This window comes from Chiloscyllium plagiosum, chromosome 12, assembly GCF_004010195.1.
Source record: "Chiloscyllium plagiosum isolate BGI_BamShark_2017 chromosome 12, ASM401019v2, whole genome shotgun sequence".
Lineage (NCBI taxonomy): Eukaryota > Metazoa > Chordata > Chondrichthyes > Orectolobiformes > Hemiscylliidae > Chiloscyllium > Chiloscyllium plagiosum.
In genome coordinates this window covers 85,430,154-85,442,027 of record NC_057721.1, presented here as the reverse complement: position 1 = coordinate 85,442,027, position 11,874 = coordinate 85,430,154, and the positions used below count along the sequence as shown (strand labels likewise).

The 11,874-nt window shown below is 43.1% G+C and overlaps 1 protein-coding gene across 5 annotated transcripts in view; it reads left to right on the top strand.

Annotated features, from left to right (window-relative positions):
- The window catches only part of u2af1 (U2 small nuclear RNA auxiliary factor 1), a 47,461-nt gene extending 36,752 nt beyond the window's left edge, over positions 1-10,709 (top strand). For 3 of the 5 annotated variants that reach the window (XM_043701454.1, XM_043701455.1, XM_043701458.1), the window contains 3 exons: positions 6,132-6,224; positions 7,449-7,532; positions 10,417-10,709. In XM_043701454.1, coding sequence (XP_043557389.1) covers positions 6,132-6,224; positions 7,449-7,532; positions 10,417-10,546 — 307 coding nt within the window. In that variant the 3' untranslated portion in view covers positions 10,547-10,709. The remainder of the gene's footprint in view (positions 1-6,131; positions 6,225-7,448; positions 7,533-10,416) is intronic. The other 2 variants (XM_043701456.1, XM_043701457.1) reach the window with 1 other exon arrangement.
- The last annotated feature ends 1,165 nt before the right edge of the window (positions 10,710-11,874 follow it).

The following is an 11,874-nucleotide window of genomic DNA, read 5'->3' as shown; positions in this document are numbered from 1 at the left end:
ATTGTTGCCATGTTCCTAACCTCCCTACACTCCAGGTTCTGCACCCTAAAGCTACAGTCTGGGTTCCCATGCCCCTGCAGAGTTAGTTTAAACCCCCCCCAAGAGCACTAGCAAACCTCCCACCAAGGATACTGGGGCTCCTCAGGTTCAGGTGCAGACCATCCTGTTTATAGAGGTCTCATCTTCCCCAGAAAGAACCCCAGTTATCCAAATACCGGAATCCCTCCCTCCTGCACCATCCCTGTAGCCACGCATTTAACTGTTCTCTCTCCCTATTCCTCGACTCTCTATCACGTGGCACGGGTAACAAACCAGAGACAACAACTCCACAGAAAATCCACAGAAAGCTGCGACATGTAGGGACTTGAGGATACTTGTACACAAAATGCAGACATAGCACACAGATGGTAGCAGGAAGAGAAGTGGAATGATTCTTATTTGAAGAGTAAGGAAGTCTTATTGCAAATGTACAAGGAGCTGGAGAGATTACATCTAGAGCACTGTACACAGTTTTAGCCCCCTTTCAGGAAAGATAAAGCTTTGGAGACAGTTCAGAGAAAGTTCACTCGGATGATCCCTTATGTGGAGAGTTTGTCTTTTGAGCAAAGGCTAAACAGGTTGAGACTCTACTCTCTGGAGTTTTGAAGAATGAGAGGTGATCTCATTGGATCATGTGGGATTCTGAAGGGGCTTGACAGGGTCAATGCTGAGAGGATGTTCCTCTCTGAGAATCTAGGACCAGAGAGCATGGTCTCAAAATAAACAGGTGTAATTTAAGACCGAGAGGAAGAATTTCTTTTGAGGATTGTGTGTGTTTGGAACTCCTTGCCACAGAGAGCTGTTGGGGAAGAGTTCTAGTGTATATTAATGGCTGATCAGTAGGAGAATAAAGGGTACAGGGAATGTGAGGAATATTGGATCCGTTGTCATTCAGTTGAATGATGGCACAGGCAGTTATTTCTGTTTTCCTATTTTTTCCACATTCAAATACATCCAGGCTTAGGCTGACATGTGGCAAGTGTTACATTCATGCCACTCAAATACCAGACAAAGATTATCTCTCGTTGGATATTATCAAACTACTGCCCCATAACATTCAATGGCAATACTGTCCACTAGCAGCATCTTTGGAGTTACCATTGACCAGAAACTCACCTGGACTTGCCACATGAAGAACGTGACTTTAAGAGAAGGTTAGAGGTTAGGAATACTGCAGCAAATAACTCGCCTCTTGACTCCCCAAAGCCTGTTCACCACCTTCATAAGGCACAAGTCAGGAGTGTGATGAAATACTACCCACTTGGTTGGAGCCGCACTCATCCAACACTCAAGAAGCTTTACGCCATCCAGGGCAAAGTATCCCACTTGATTGGCACCACATCTACCAACATTCACACCCTCTGCATGTCGTTGCTCGGTGGCAGTAGTACAGTCTGTTCTGATATAACACGATCGTTCCATTCTCGTGCGATGCCGCATTATAAGAAAATCAAGTAATAGCAGCATTGTTTAAACCAATGGGACTGGAATCGCATTATAGCCAATACAGGTAAGGAAAGTTTGTGTTCTACGAATAATGATCTAAATTCTTCAATCACACTATAGTTAATTCGCATTGAAGAAACTTGCGTTATAGCAGAACCGACTATATGTACAACCTACAAGATGCAATGCAGAAATCCACCAACGATCCTTAAACCAATGACCATCCCATCTCAAAGGAAAGATTTATCTTTCAGTCACATGGTAGGAATGAACCAGAGCAGATAAGTAAAGTAAATGTGGGGGAACATCTCAGCAGTCATGAATTATATGGACTTCAACAAAATGTTTGAGAAAGGACCACATAAAAGACTGGTTCACAAAATTGATGCACGTGTGATAAAGTCAGTTTAAGAAAGCTAATGAATGCTGGACTTTATATCAAGAGGACTGGAGTACAGGGATGCAAAGGTTATGCTACAGTTATACAAAACCCAGGTTAGACCCCACTGGGAGTGCTGTGACCAGATCTGGGTACCACACCATACGAAGGATATAATGGCCTTGGCGTACAACAAGGTTGGTACCTGGACTTCAAGGGTTAAGTTAGGAGAAGCGATTGTATAAATTAGGCCTGTTTTCACTAGAATTTAGAAGATTAAGGCGTGATCAGGTTGAAGTCTTCAAGATGTTAACAGGAAAAGACAGATAATGATAAACTATTTCCAGTTGTTGGAGATTCCAGAATCTCCTCAGCCCATTGGCTTAAATGATCAAGATCCCTTTGTGATCTTAGTTAACCTTCTTCTCTGACTATGCCACCAATTTTGGTGTCATCTGCAAACTTACTAACAATGACTCCTGTGTTCTTATCTAAATCATTTAAATAAGTGACAAACAACAGTGGACCCAGCACCAATTCCTGCAGTACACCACTGGTCACAGGTCTCCAGTCCAAAAAGCAACCTTCCTCCGTCACTGTCTCTTGCTGTTAAACCAGTTTTGTATCCAGTTGACAAGCTCTCCCTGAATCCCATGTGACCTAACTTTACTCATTAGTCTGCCATGTGGAACTTTGTCAAAGGCTTTACTAAAGTCCATGAGGACAACTTCTGCTCTGCCCTCCTCAGTCTTTTTGGTTACCTCTTCAAAAAAAAACTATCAAGTTTGTGACACACTATTTCCCACACACAAAGCCACACTGACTATCCGTAATCGGTCTTTACGTCTCCAAATGCACGTAAATCCCATCTCTCGAAATCCGCTCCAACAACTTACCGGCCACTGATGTCAGACTCACCAATCTATAGTTCCCGGACGTTTCCTGTGTTTTTCTCCCAAGTCTGACAGGAGGAGTATGCCACTCCATTGACAGTCATAATTCCCCTTAAACATTTGTAAGCATAGAATTGCCTGAAAAGACCCACACTTTTTCCCACGTGCAGTGTTTGTAGGCTGCTGCTGACACACTATGCTGGGAAAATTTAAAACCTATAGTATAAGGCTGAAATAAAAGCTCTGAATACAACCTTTGTTTTTTTTTTGAAAATAATCTACCTTTATTTTAAGTATGCAACAGAAAAAAAAAAATTTTTTAAAGTAAGTGCTTAACTTAAATTTTTTGCTGAGGTTATTAAGGTGGACAAGTCCCCAGGACCGGATGGGGTCTGTCCCAGGTTGCTGAGGGAGGTGAGAGAGGAAATAGCTGGGGCCCTGACAGAAATCTTTGTGGCATCCTTAAATACAGATGAGGTGCTGGAGGACTGGAGGGTTGCTCATTTTGTCCCCCTGTGCAAGAGGGGTAGTAGGGATATTCTGGGTAACTACAGACCAGTGAGCCTGACATCGGTGGTGGGAAAGTAGCTGGAGAAGGTACTGAGGGATAGGATCTATTTATATTTAGAAAAGAATGGGCTTATCAGTGATAGGCAACATGGTTTTGTGTGTGGGGAGATCGTGCCTTACCAACTTAGAGTTCTTTGAGGAAGTGACCAAGTTGATAGATGAAGGAAGGGCTGCAGATGTCATATACATGGACTTTAGTAAAGTGTTTGATAGGGTTCCCCATTGTAGACTAATGGAGAAAGTGAAGTCACCTGGTGTGCAGAGTGTTCTAGCTAGGAGGATAAAGAACTGGTTGAGCAACAGGAGACAGTAATAGTTGAAGGGAGTTTCTCGAAATGGAGAAAGGTGACCAGTGGTGTTCCACAGGGGTCAGTATTGGGGCCACTGTTGTTTGTAATATACATAAATGATCTAGAAAAGTTTGCAGATGACATGAAGATTGGTGGAGTAGCAGAAAGCATAAGGGACTGTCTGAGAATACAGGAGAATATAGATAGACTGGAGAGTTGGGCGGAAAAGTGGCAGATGGATTTCAATCCAGACAAATGTGAGGTGATGCATTTAGACAAGACTAATTCTAGAGCGAATTATACAATGAACGGAAGAGCCTTGGGAAAAGTCGATGGGCAGAGAGATCTGGGAGTGCAGGTCCATTGTACCCTGAAGGTTGCTGCACAGATGGATAGAGTGGTCAAGAAGGCATATAGTATGCTTGCTTCGTTGGATGGGGTATTGAGTATAAGAGCTGGCAAGTCATGTTAACATCGTACCAGACATTGGTTCAGCCGCATTTAGAATATTGTATACAGTTCTGTTCGCCACATTACCAAAAAGATGTGGACGCTTTGGAGAGGGTGCAGAGAAGGTTTACGAGGATGCTGCCTGGTATGGAAGGTGCTAGCTATGAACAGAGGTTGAGTAGGTTAGGTTTATTTTCATTAGAAAAAAGGAGATTGAGGGGGGACCTGATTGAGGTTTACAAAATCATGAAGGGTATAGACAGGGTGGATAGAGACAAGCTTTTTCCCAGGGTGAAGAATTCAGTAATGAGAGGTCATGCTTTCAAGCTGAGAAGTGGAAAGTTTAAGGGGGATACACATGGTAAGTACTTTACACAGAGGGTGGTGGGTGTCTGGAACGCCTTGCCAACAGAGGTGGTAGAGGCAGGCACGGTACATTCATTTAAGATACGCCTGGACAGATGTATGAGTAGGTGGGGAGCAGAGGGATACAGATGCTTAGGTATTGGGTGACAGGTTTAGACAGTGGATTTGGATCGGCTCAGGCTTGGAGGGCCGAAGGGCCTGTTCCTGGGCTGTAAATTTTCTTTGTTCTTTGTTCATGTATTAGGGGATATGTTAAAGTCGGTGCAGTTAGGCCACAGATTAGCCACGATCACATTGAATGGTGGAAAACGCCGGAGGAGCTGAATAGCCGCCTCTTGTTTCTCTGTTCCTAATAAAAGGTATTGAGGAAAAAAAGCAGCAAGATGTGCTAAGAGGTTCTGTTTTTTTAAACTGAAGGATGGTAGACAGTGGTGTTCCCCAAGTGTCAGCGCTGGAGCTATTGTTTTTTATAAGGCTAAATGATTTAACTATTGGCCTAAAACATTTTAAAATTTATCAGCAATGTCACATTTGAAAGTGCAGCAGACAGAATTTAACATCAAGGTATGTGGTAATTGGGGGAGAATGTGAATTCACTGGCACAATGCTAAAGATTGTGTGGGGGTCAGGAAGACATGAGGTGTCATCCCTCATCCCTGGTACCTTTCTGATAAATCTCCTCTGCACGCTGCAAAGTCTTCACATCCTAAAGTGTGGTACTCAGATTTGGACGCAATGCCACAGCTGCCTCTGCATCCCTCGCTGGCTTGCTCTCCTACAAGTAAGTTATCTTTCTCCTCTGGTGAAAAATCAAGGCTTTGTAGGATAGTTCTTTTCTTTATCAGGGCACTTACTTTGGACCCATTTGTGATATACATTATCCCTTTTATAATTTTGTCCAGGATGTGAAATGGCCTACAGTGCTCTGGAAGCACCAGAACAAAGGAATAGGTATAGGTTATTTATCCCACGGAGCCTGCTCCACTATTCTGAATCTTGGTTAATATTCTCAATGTTACTTTCCCCATGGTGTCTCCAGAAATCTATCAATTTCTGTTGTGAACCTGTTCAGTGACTGAGTTTCCACAGCTCTGGGGTAGAGAATTCCAAAGACTCGCCACCATTGAGGAGATTCCTCCTGATCTTAGTCTTAAGTGGCTTCTCCCTCCTTCTGAGACTGTCCTCTGTGACCCACCCACCAGGAAATGTCCTATCTACAAGCACCATCTCACACCCTGTAAGGGGTTTAATCAGTTTCAATTGGATTACCTCTCAGTCTTTCAAACTTTTTTGTTTCATTTACTGATTTAGTCTGTTTGTGGTTGAGCCAACACTTATTGCCCAGAGGGAAGTTAAGAGTCAACCACAATGCTGTGGGTCTCGAGTCACTGTTAGGTCAACTAAGGAAGGCAGATTTCCTTCTCTAAACAACATTGCTGAGAAATTGAGGTAGGACCAAAACCTTGATTCAAGCGGATGGGTTTGCATTGTCTTAATGGATTGGGGAAGTGATATGAACTTTGTGGAATAATTGGATCACATTTGCAGAGATTATTAGAACCAAATGTAAGTAAAAGAGTGACACTCCGATATGAGACAGGAGCAGTGTAGACAACAAGAATGAGGACTATGGAATAATAAGACGTGGGGTACTAAAGGATTCAGACATTCGACACTGTTGCCTGTTCTGTTTTGCAGTGAGTGTACACGAGGAGGCTTTTGCAACTTCATGCACCTCAAGCCAATTTCACGGGAGTTACGTCGTGAACTGTATGGACGGCGTCGTAAGAGGTCAGTTCTTACTGTTTAGGTGGCTGGGTGTAAAATGTGTTTATTTTTTCAAAACACTTTCAGTTTTGGGAGTTTAGGAATCTTGGTAAAAGCTGAAAAAGCTAGTGTAGTGTTGGCAGTAGGTTCTTGTGAATCAGACCCCATGTCGTCATTTTGGTGAGTAGTTTGGAGCTAATTCAGTGCAGTCAAATGCAAATTATCACAGTCAAAGCTAGCTTATGCACTTTGGATTTGTGGCCTGTTTTCATCCAACTGTCTCATGTTGGCTGGAATCTGGAAGCAGTCCTGTGTATTACCGTAAAACTTATTGAAGACTTGTTAACCTTATTACTCCATTTTGTCTCCTTCCCATGGCAGCTCTGAATGCAGCTGAGGAAGTGTTGGGGATGTCCCCTCTCACCTTCACTTTGTCATGTGCAAGAAAAAAAATCACCTAATTTATATTTCTTTGTGGCTTGCTGTAGAAATGCAAAGCTTTGAATGTATGTGATTCCTGGTGTTTAAATATCACATAAAGCCCTACTGTGTTGGTTTATTTAATGTAGAAGCAAATGCAAATGGATCAGTCTGCACAAGCAACCTATGCCTGTACTTGCTTGACTGAGGAGTCTGAAATTATATTAACCCACTTTGTTCCCATATTCCTTCATCCAGCTGCCTAATGACTAACCCTGGAAAATAATTCACTGCCAAAGTTTCTCCTGCCCCAGTATATAAATGTGGGGTCTCATTCCAGACCCTTAAACAGTGGAAACAGTCTACTCCTCGCTGTCCTGTCCTACACTTCCATAATTATAGACATTTCTAACATGTTCCCCTATAATCTGTGTTCATAGCAAAAGATACCCAGGTTTTGTCAATTTTTGCACTCAGACCTGGCAGCATCCCAACAAGTCTCTGCTGTACCCTCTCTCAAGTCTCAGTATATCCTTCTGATAGGGTGGACCACAATACTGGGTGCAGTTATTTAAGTTCAGTGTTATGGTTTTAATTAAGGTGTTGTATAGACTCAGCATTCTCTTACCCTAACCCTCCTGTGATAAGACATGACATTTTATTAGCTTTTTTTCACTGTCTTGTCATGTTGGCAAGATGCAATTAATGCTCTGTGAGCTGTAACCCTAGATCTTTTGCTGTCCCACACACCAAGCCTACTTCCATTCCCAGTTTAATTACTGCTGTTTTTTTACCAAAAAATGCCTCACCGTTTCCCATGTATTTCAGCCAGCAGCAGGGTAGCCGTGTGACCTCGTCTGGTGACAAACGGCTGCTAACCATCACCCCAAAACACTTAATGGCTGCTATCAGGTGAGTACAATCCTTCTCCAGTCTGAACATCAATGGCATGTATCAGACTAATTCCATTCTAGTTAATGAGACAGCACATAGTTGGAAGATGCATTGGAGTGGATGGGATATCAGTGACCCAGAAGTGGCCAGTGGGAGGAGGGGATGGGAGGGTGTTGTAATGGGGAAGGCTAATCCCTCATTGAAAAGTTAGTAGCACACTGGGTGGAGGTGGGCTGATGACCCATTGCCTTTCTTAGTCCAGTTTAGATTTTAACTTTTTTAAAATTTCTTTTTGTCTTTTATGGCATTCTCCCACGTTGTGGGCAGCAGTGTTCTGCAATCAGATGCCTTGATATTTAGTGGCATAATTGGTATCACTGTCACTGAATCCCCCTCTACAATTTGCCAGAACTGAACTGGACTAGCTATATAAATATTGTGGCTACAAGAGCAGTTCAGAGGCTGGATAAACTGTAAAGAGTAACTCACCATCTGATTCCCCAAAGCCTGTCCACAAGGCACAAGTCAGGAGTGTGATGGAATACTCCCCACTTCCCTGGATGGGGGCAGCTCCAACAACACTCAAGAAGCTTGACACTATCCAGGATAAAACAGCTCACTTGATTGGCACCATATTCATATACACTTAATCCCTCCTCCAGTAACACTGAGATAACGGTGTGTACTATATATACAAGATGCACTGCAGAAATCACCAAAATTCCTCAGACAGCACCTTCCAAACCCACAATGACTTCTGTCTGGAAGGACAAGGGCAGCATGTACATGGGAACACCACCTGCAAGTTTCCCTCCAAGCCACTCCCCATCCTGACTTTGGAACTATATCATCACTCCTCTAGTGTCGCTGGGTTAAAATCCTGGTGTTCACATCATTGTGTCTCTCCACACCACACAGCAGTGGTTGAAGAAGACAGCACACCAGCACCTTCAGAGAATTGTGAAAATAAACCGTGGCCTAGCTAATGTCAACCCCATCCCATGAATGAACTTTTGAAAAATCCCACTCCACTCTATGAGCAGGACTGTGCTGCAGTCAGTCCCAGAGACTCTTATCACTTCATCTATACTCGACGTTCGGTTGAGTGGTAATGGGGTTGGCTGGGTGAGACAGGTTTTACAAAGGTGACTGTCAGCCTGGCACTGTCTGTGCCTCAGGGTTCCATATGGCTGATTTGATTCTAGACCCAGAGCAGTGCTGCTCTCTGAAGATAGGATTGAGGGAAGGGATGACTAGGGGTGCCAATTCTTAAGATCAAGAATTAACGTGACTGACAGATTAGCCCTTGCAAACCCTCTGAATGTGGTGGTGGGTTCAGAGGGCTAAAAGCTATAACAGACCGTCTTTGAAGTTGGAATTTTGGCCCCATTATTAACATTAATATAGAGAGAGTACAGCATCGATTCACCAGGATGATGCCACAATGAGGAATTATTGTTCAGTGGCGAGGCTTCAGATCCTGGGACTGTTTCCACTGGAGCAAGAAGGTTAGCAGGAGACTGACTAAGGTTTAGTTTGGATGGAGTGAATGGGGAACAACCGTTTCCTCTGAGGAAAAGTGATGTAATTTAGAAACTTATCACCATGAGTGGAGAGATTTAAAAGTCATTGCTCAGAGGGTTGTTGGAGCAACTGATGCTCTACAGTGCCAAAAAAGTGTATAACTGAGGGCAAAGATCAAATCAAACAGTTTGAAGTGTACATGTTTACAGACTGTAACCAGGGTGTGGGCAGTGAGATTAGTTTGGGGTCTGATGCAGGGTTAGGGAGAGAGTGGGTTTTAATTTGTATAGGCTATGGAACACATAGGATTAGTGTGGAATTGGTACGAGGTATTGGGAACAGTGGGATTACTTTGGGGATTAGTGCACAGGTTATGGTGAAAGCACACAATTAGTTTAGGCTTGGCTCAGGGCTATGGGGAGAAAGCTGGATTAGTTTAGGGTTGATACAGGGCTGTGGGGAGAGTGCAGGATTAGTTTGGGAATGGTTTTTGGACAATGGGGAGAGCAGGATTAGTTTGAGAATTGGTACTGAGCTACAGGGAGAGTGCAATTAATATGGGAATTGGTACAGGGCTGTAGAGTGGAATTAGTTTGGCAATTGATTTGGAATTATGGAAAGAGTGGGATTAGTTTGGGAATTGGTAAAGAATTATGGAGAGAGTGGGATTCATTTTGGAATTGCTACAGAGTTATTTTTCATAGAATACAGCACTGAAGAATGGCTTTGACCGTTATCAGCTCTTGGAAAGAATTTTCGATCAGTCCAGCTGTCCTGTTCTTTTCCCATTGGGTGTCTAGTTTATCTCCATTTCCCTTTGACAGTGACTGAATCTGTTCCCTCCACTCTTTTTGTGTTGCTGGGTGAAGGCAACTTTGGTTTAAAATCTTCACTTAATCTCTGGTTCTTTTTGTCAGTTAACTTAAATGGTTGTCCTTTGAACAGCTTTTTGCCCCTGGGACCAGGGTCTGTTATTTACTTTAACCACTTACATTGATTTCCCTCGCTTAACCTTCTCTGCTGTAAGAACAATAGCAGTTTCACTGATTTTTTTTTTCCACACCTGAACTCCCTCATTCCTGGTGCCATTCTGGTCAATCTCCTCTGCACCCTGTCCAAACCCTTAATGTCCTTACTGAAGTATGGTATGTAGTGAAAGAGGCAGTGATAGTTTGGGTCTGATTCAGGGAGAGGGTAGATATCATGGCCTTTGGACTTTTGGTTTCTGGTGGGAATGATCTGTTGGGATTTGTCAGAGGACTGCTTTGCGGTCTCATTGCTTCCGGGTGATGGGGCCTGGGAAAATGTCTGGGTATCGGGCAATGTGGGACACAGCCCATGTTGTGAAATCTATTGACAATTTTGTGCTTTGTAACAGACACAGGTCAAGGTCAAGATCTCGTGAGCGTAAGCGATCTCGGTCACGGGAACGTGGAGGTCGTGCAGGACGGGATCGAGATCGTGATCGGAGGCGATCCAAGGATCGGGAAAGATCTGGAAGGTTCTGAGGGTGTGACATCGGTTTGCATGAAAGCTCATTTAGAAGTATCACATGCAACGTATTGGAATTTAATACTTTTTATGTTCAAGTTTAAAGTAAAACTTAGGTTCTGTTTCCTTTTGATGTTCAATAAACCTTTTTAAAATAAAAATGGAACTCATGCGACCTGACCTCCAGTACCAGTTCCAAGTTTTCGCTCACCTATTCCTCTGTATGTGTATGTGTGTGTGTGTATGTGTGTGTGTGTGTGTGTGTATATGTGTATGTGTTGGGGCCAGTTTACACGCTGTATGTTCAGTGTTGAGTAGATTTAGGGAGGTGTTCTGGATCGCACCCTGATTTGCTGTGCGATTTATAGATTGCTTCTGCAGCACATTCTTGCTGGAATCTTCTTACTGCTTTGAAACAGCCAGTAGAGTGAGCTTACTGATCTGAATTTAATGCATTCACATTGAAAGCAATCCTAGAGTATTTGAGCTAAAGCTAGGTTACTTCCACCCTCTTGTGAAGTTTGACGTACAGTGATAGCGGCCATCACCAGCTTCCAGTGCACAACTGATTGAGCAGATCAGTTACTTAGTGGGAAATGGCAGCTGGATGTTGGGTTTAGTGTGTGATGGCTTTGGCTCTGCATATGAAAGGGCAGATCTGAAGGGAGAAAAAAGACATCCTTCTGGTTAAACTGCAGCATTTATCTACTTTAGTTATGTGGTCGTCTATGACAAGAGGTTGCAATTGGAGTGAGTGAAATCTCACTGGTTTAATCTCACTGTCAAATGTACATTGCTGCTCTCAGTTAATTCTCTGCAAAAGGATTGCTTGTTTAACTAACTACCAGATTAAAGAGATGGTGAAACTGGACTGTGTGGACCACTTATTTCAGAAGCAGGATGTAATAACATCCAAGTTGTAAATGTGCCATAAATTAATACTAAATATAAGTAAATTGATTTTACAGCAATAGACAGACTAGTGGGATGGGCTGAAATGCATGTGATATGTTGAGGCTCCCAAGAGCTTGTTCACAGCAATGGCTGGTTAGTGCGTCAGCAACAGGGAACAGTAACAGGTAGTGTGCGAATACTGGAGAACTTCCAGCTGGCCAATGGGGACCGGTGATGTGATGGAGAGGTGAGAACCAACAAGGGTAAGAATGACCAGCTGTCAGAATGCTCCATTTATCTTGCAGTTAGTATATTCAGCATGTTAGATCAGAAGATTAAATGAGCAAAATTAGGTTATTTGGCTCATTGAGTCTGCTCGGATATGTCCTCATCCCCACTTTGTCTTCTCCGCATAGGCTTTGATTCCTTACTAATCAAGACCCTATTTATC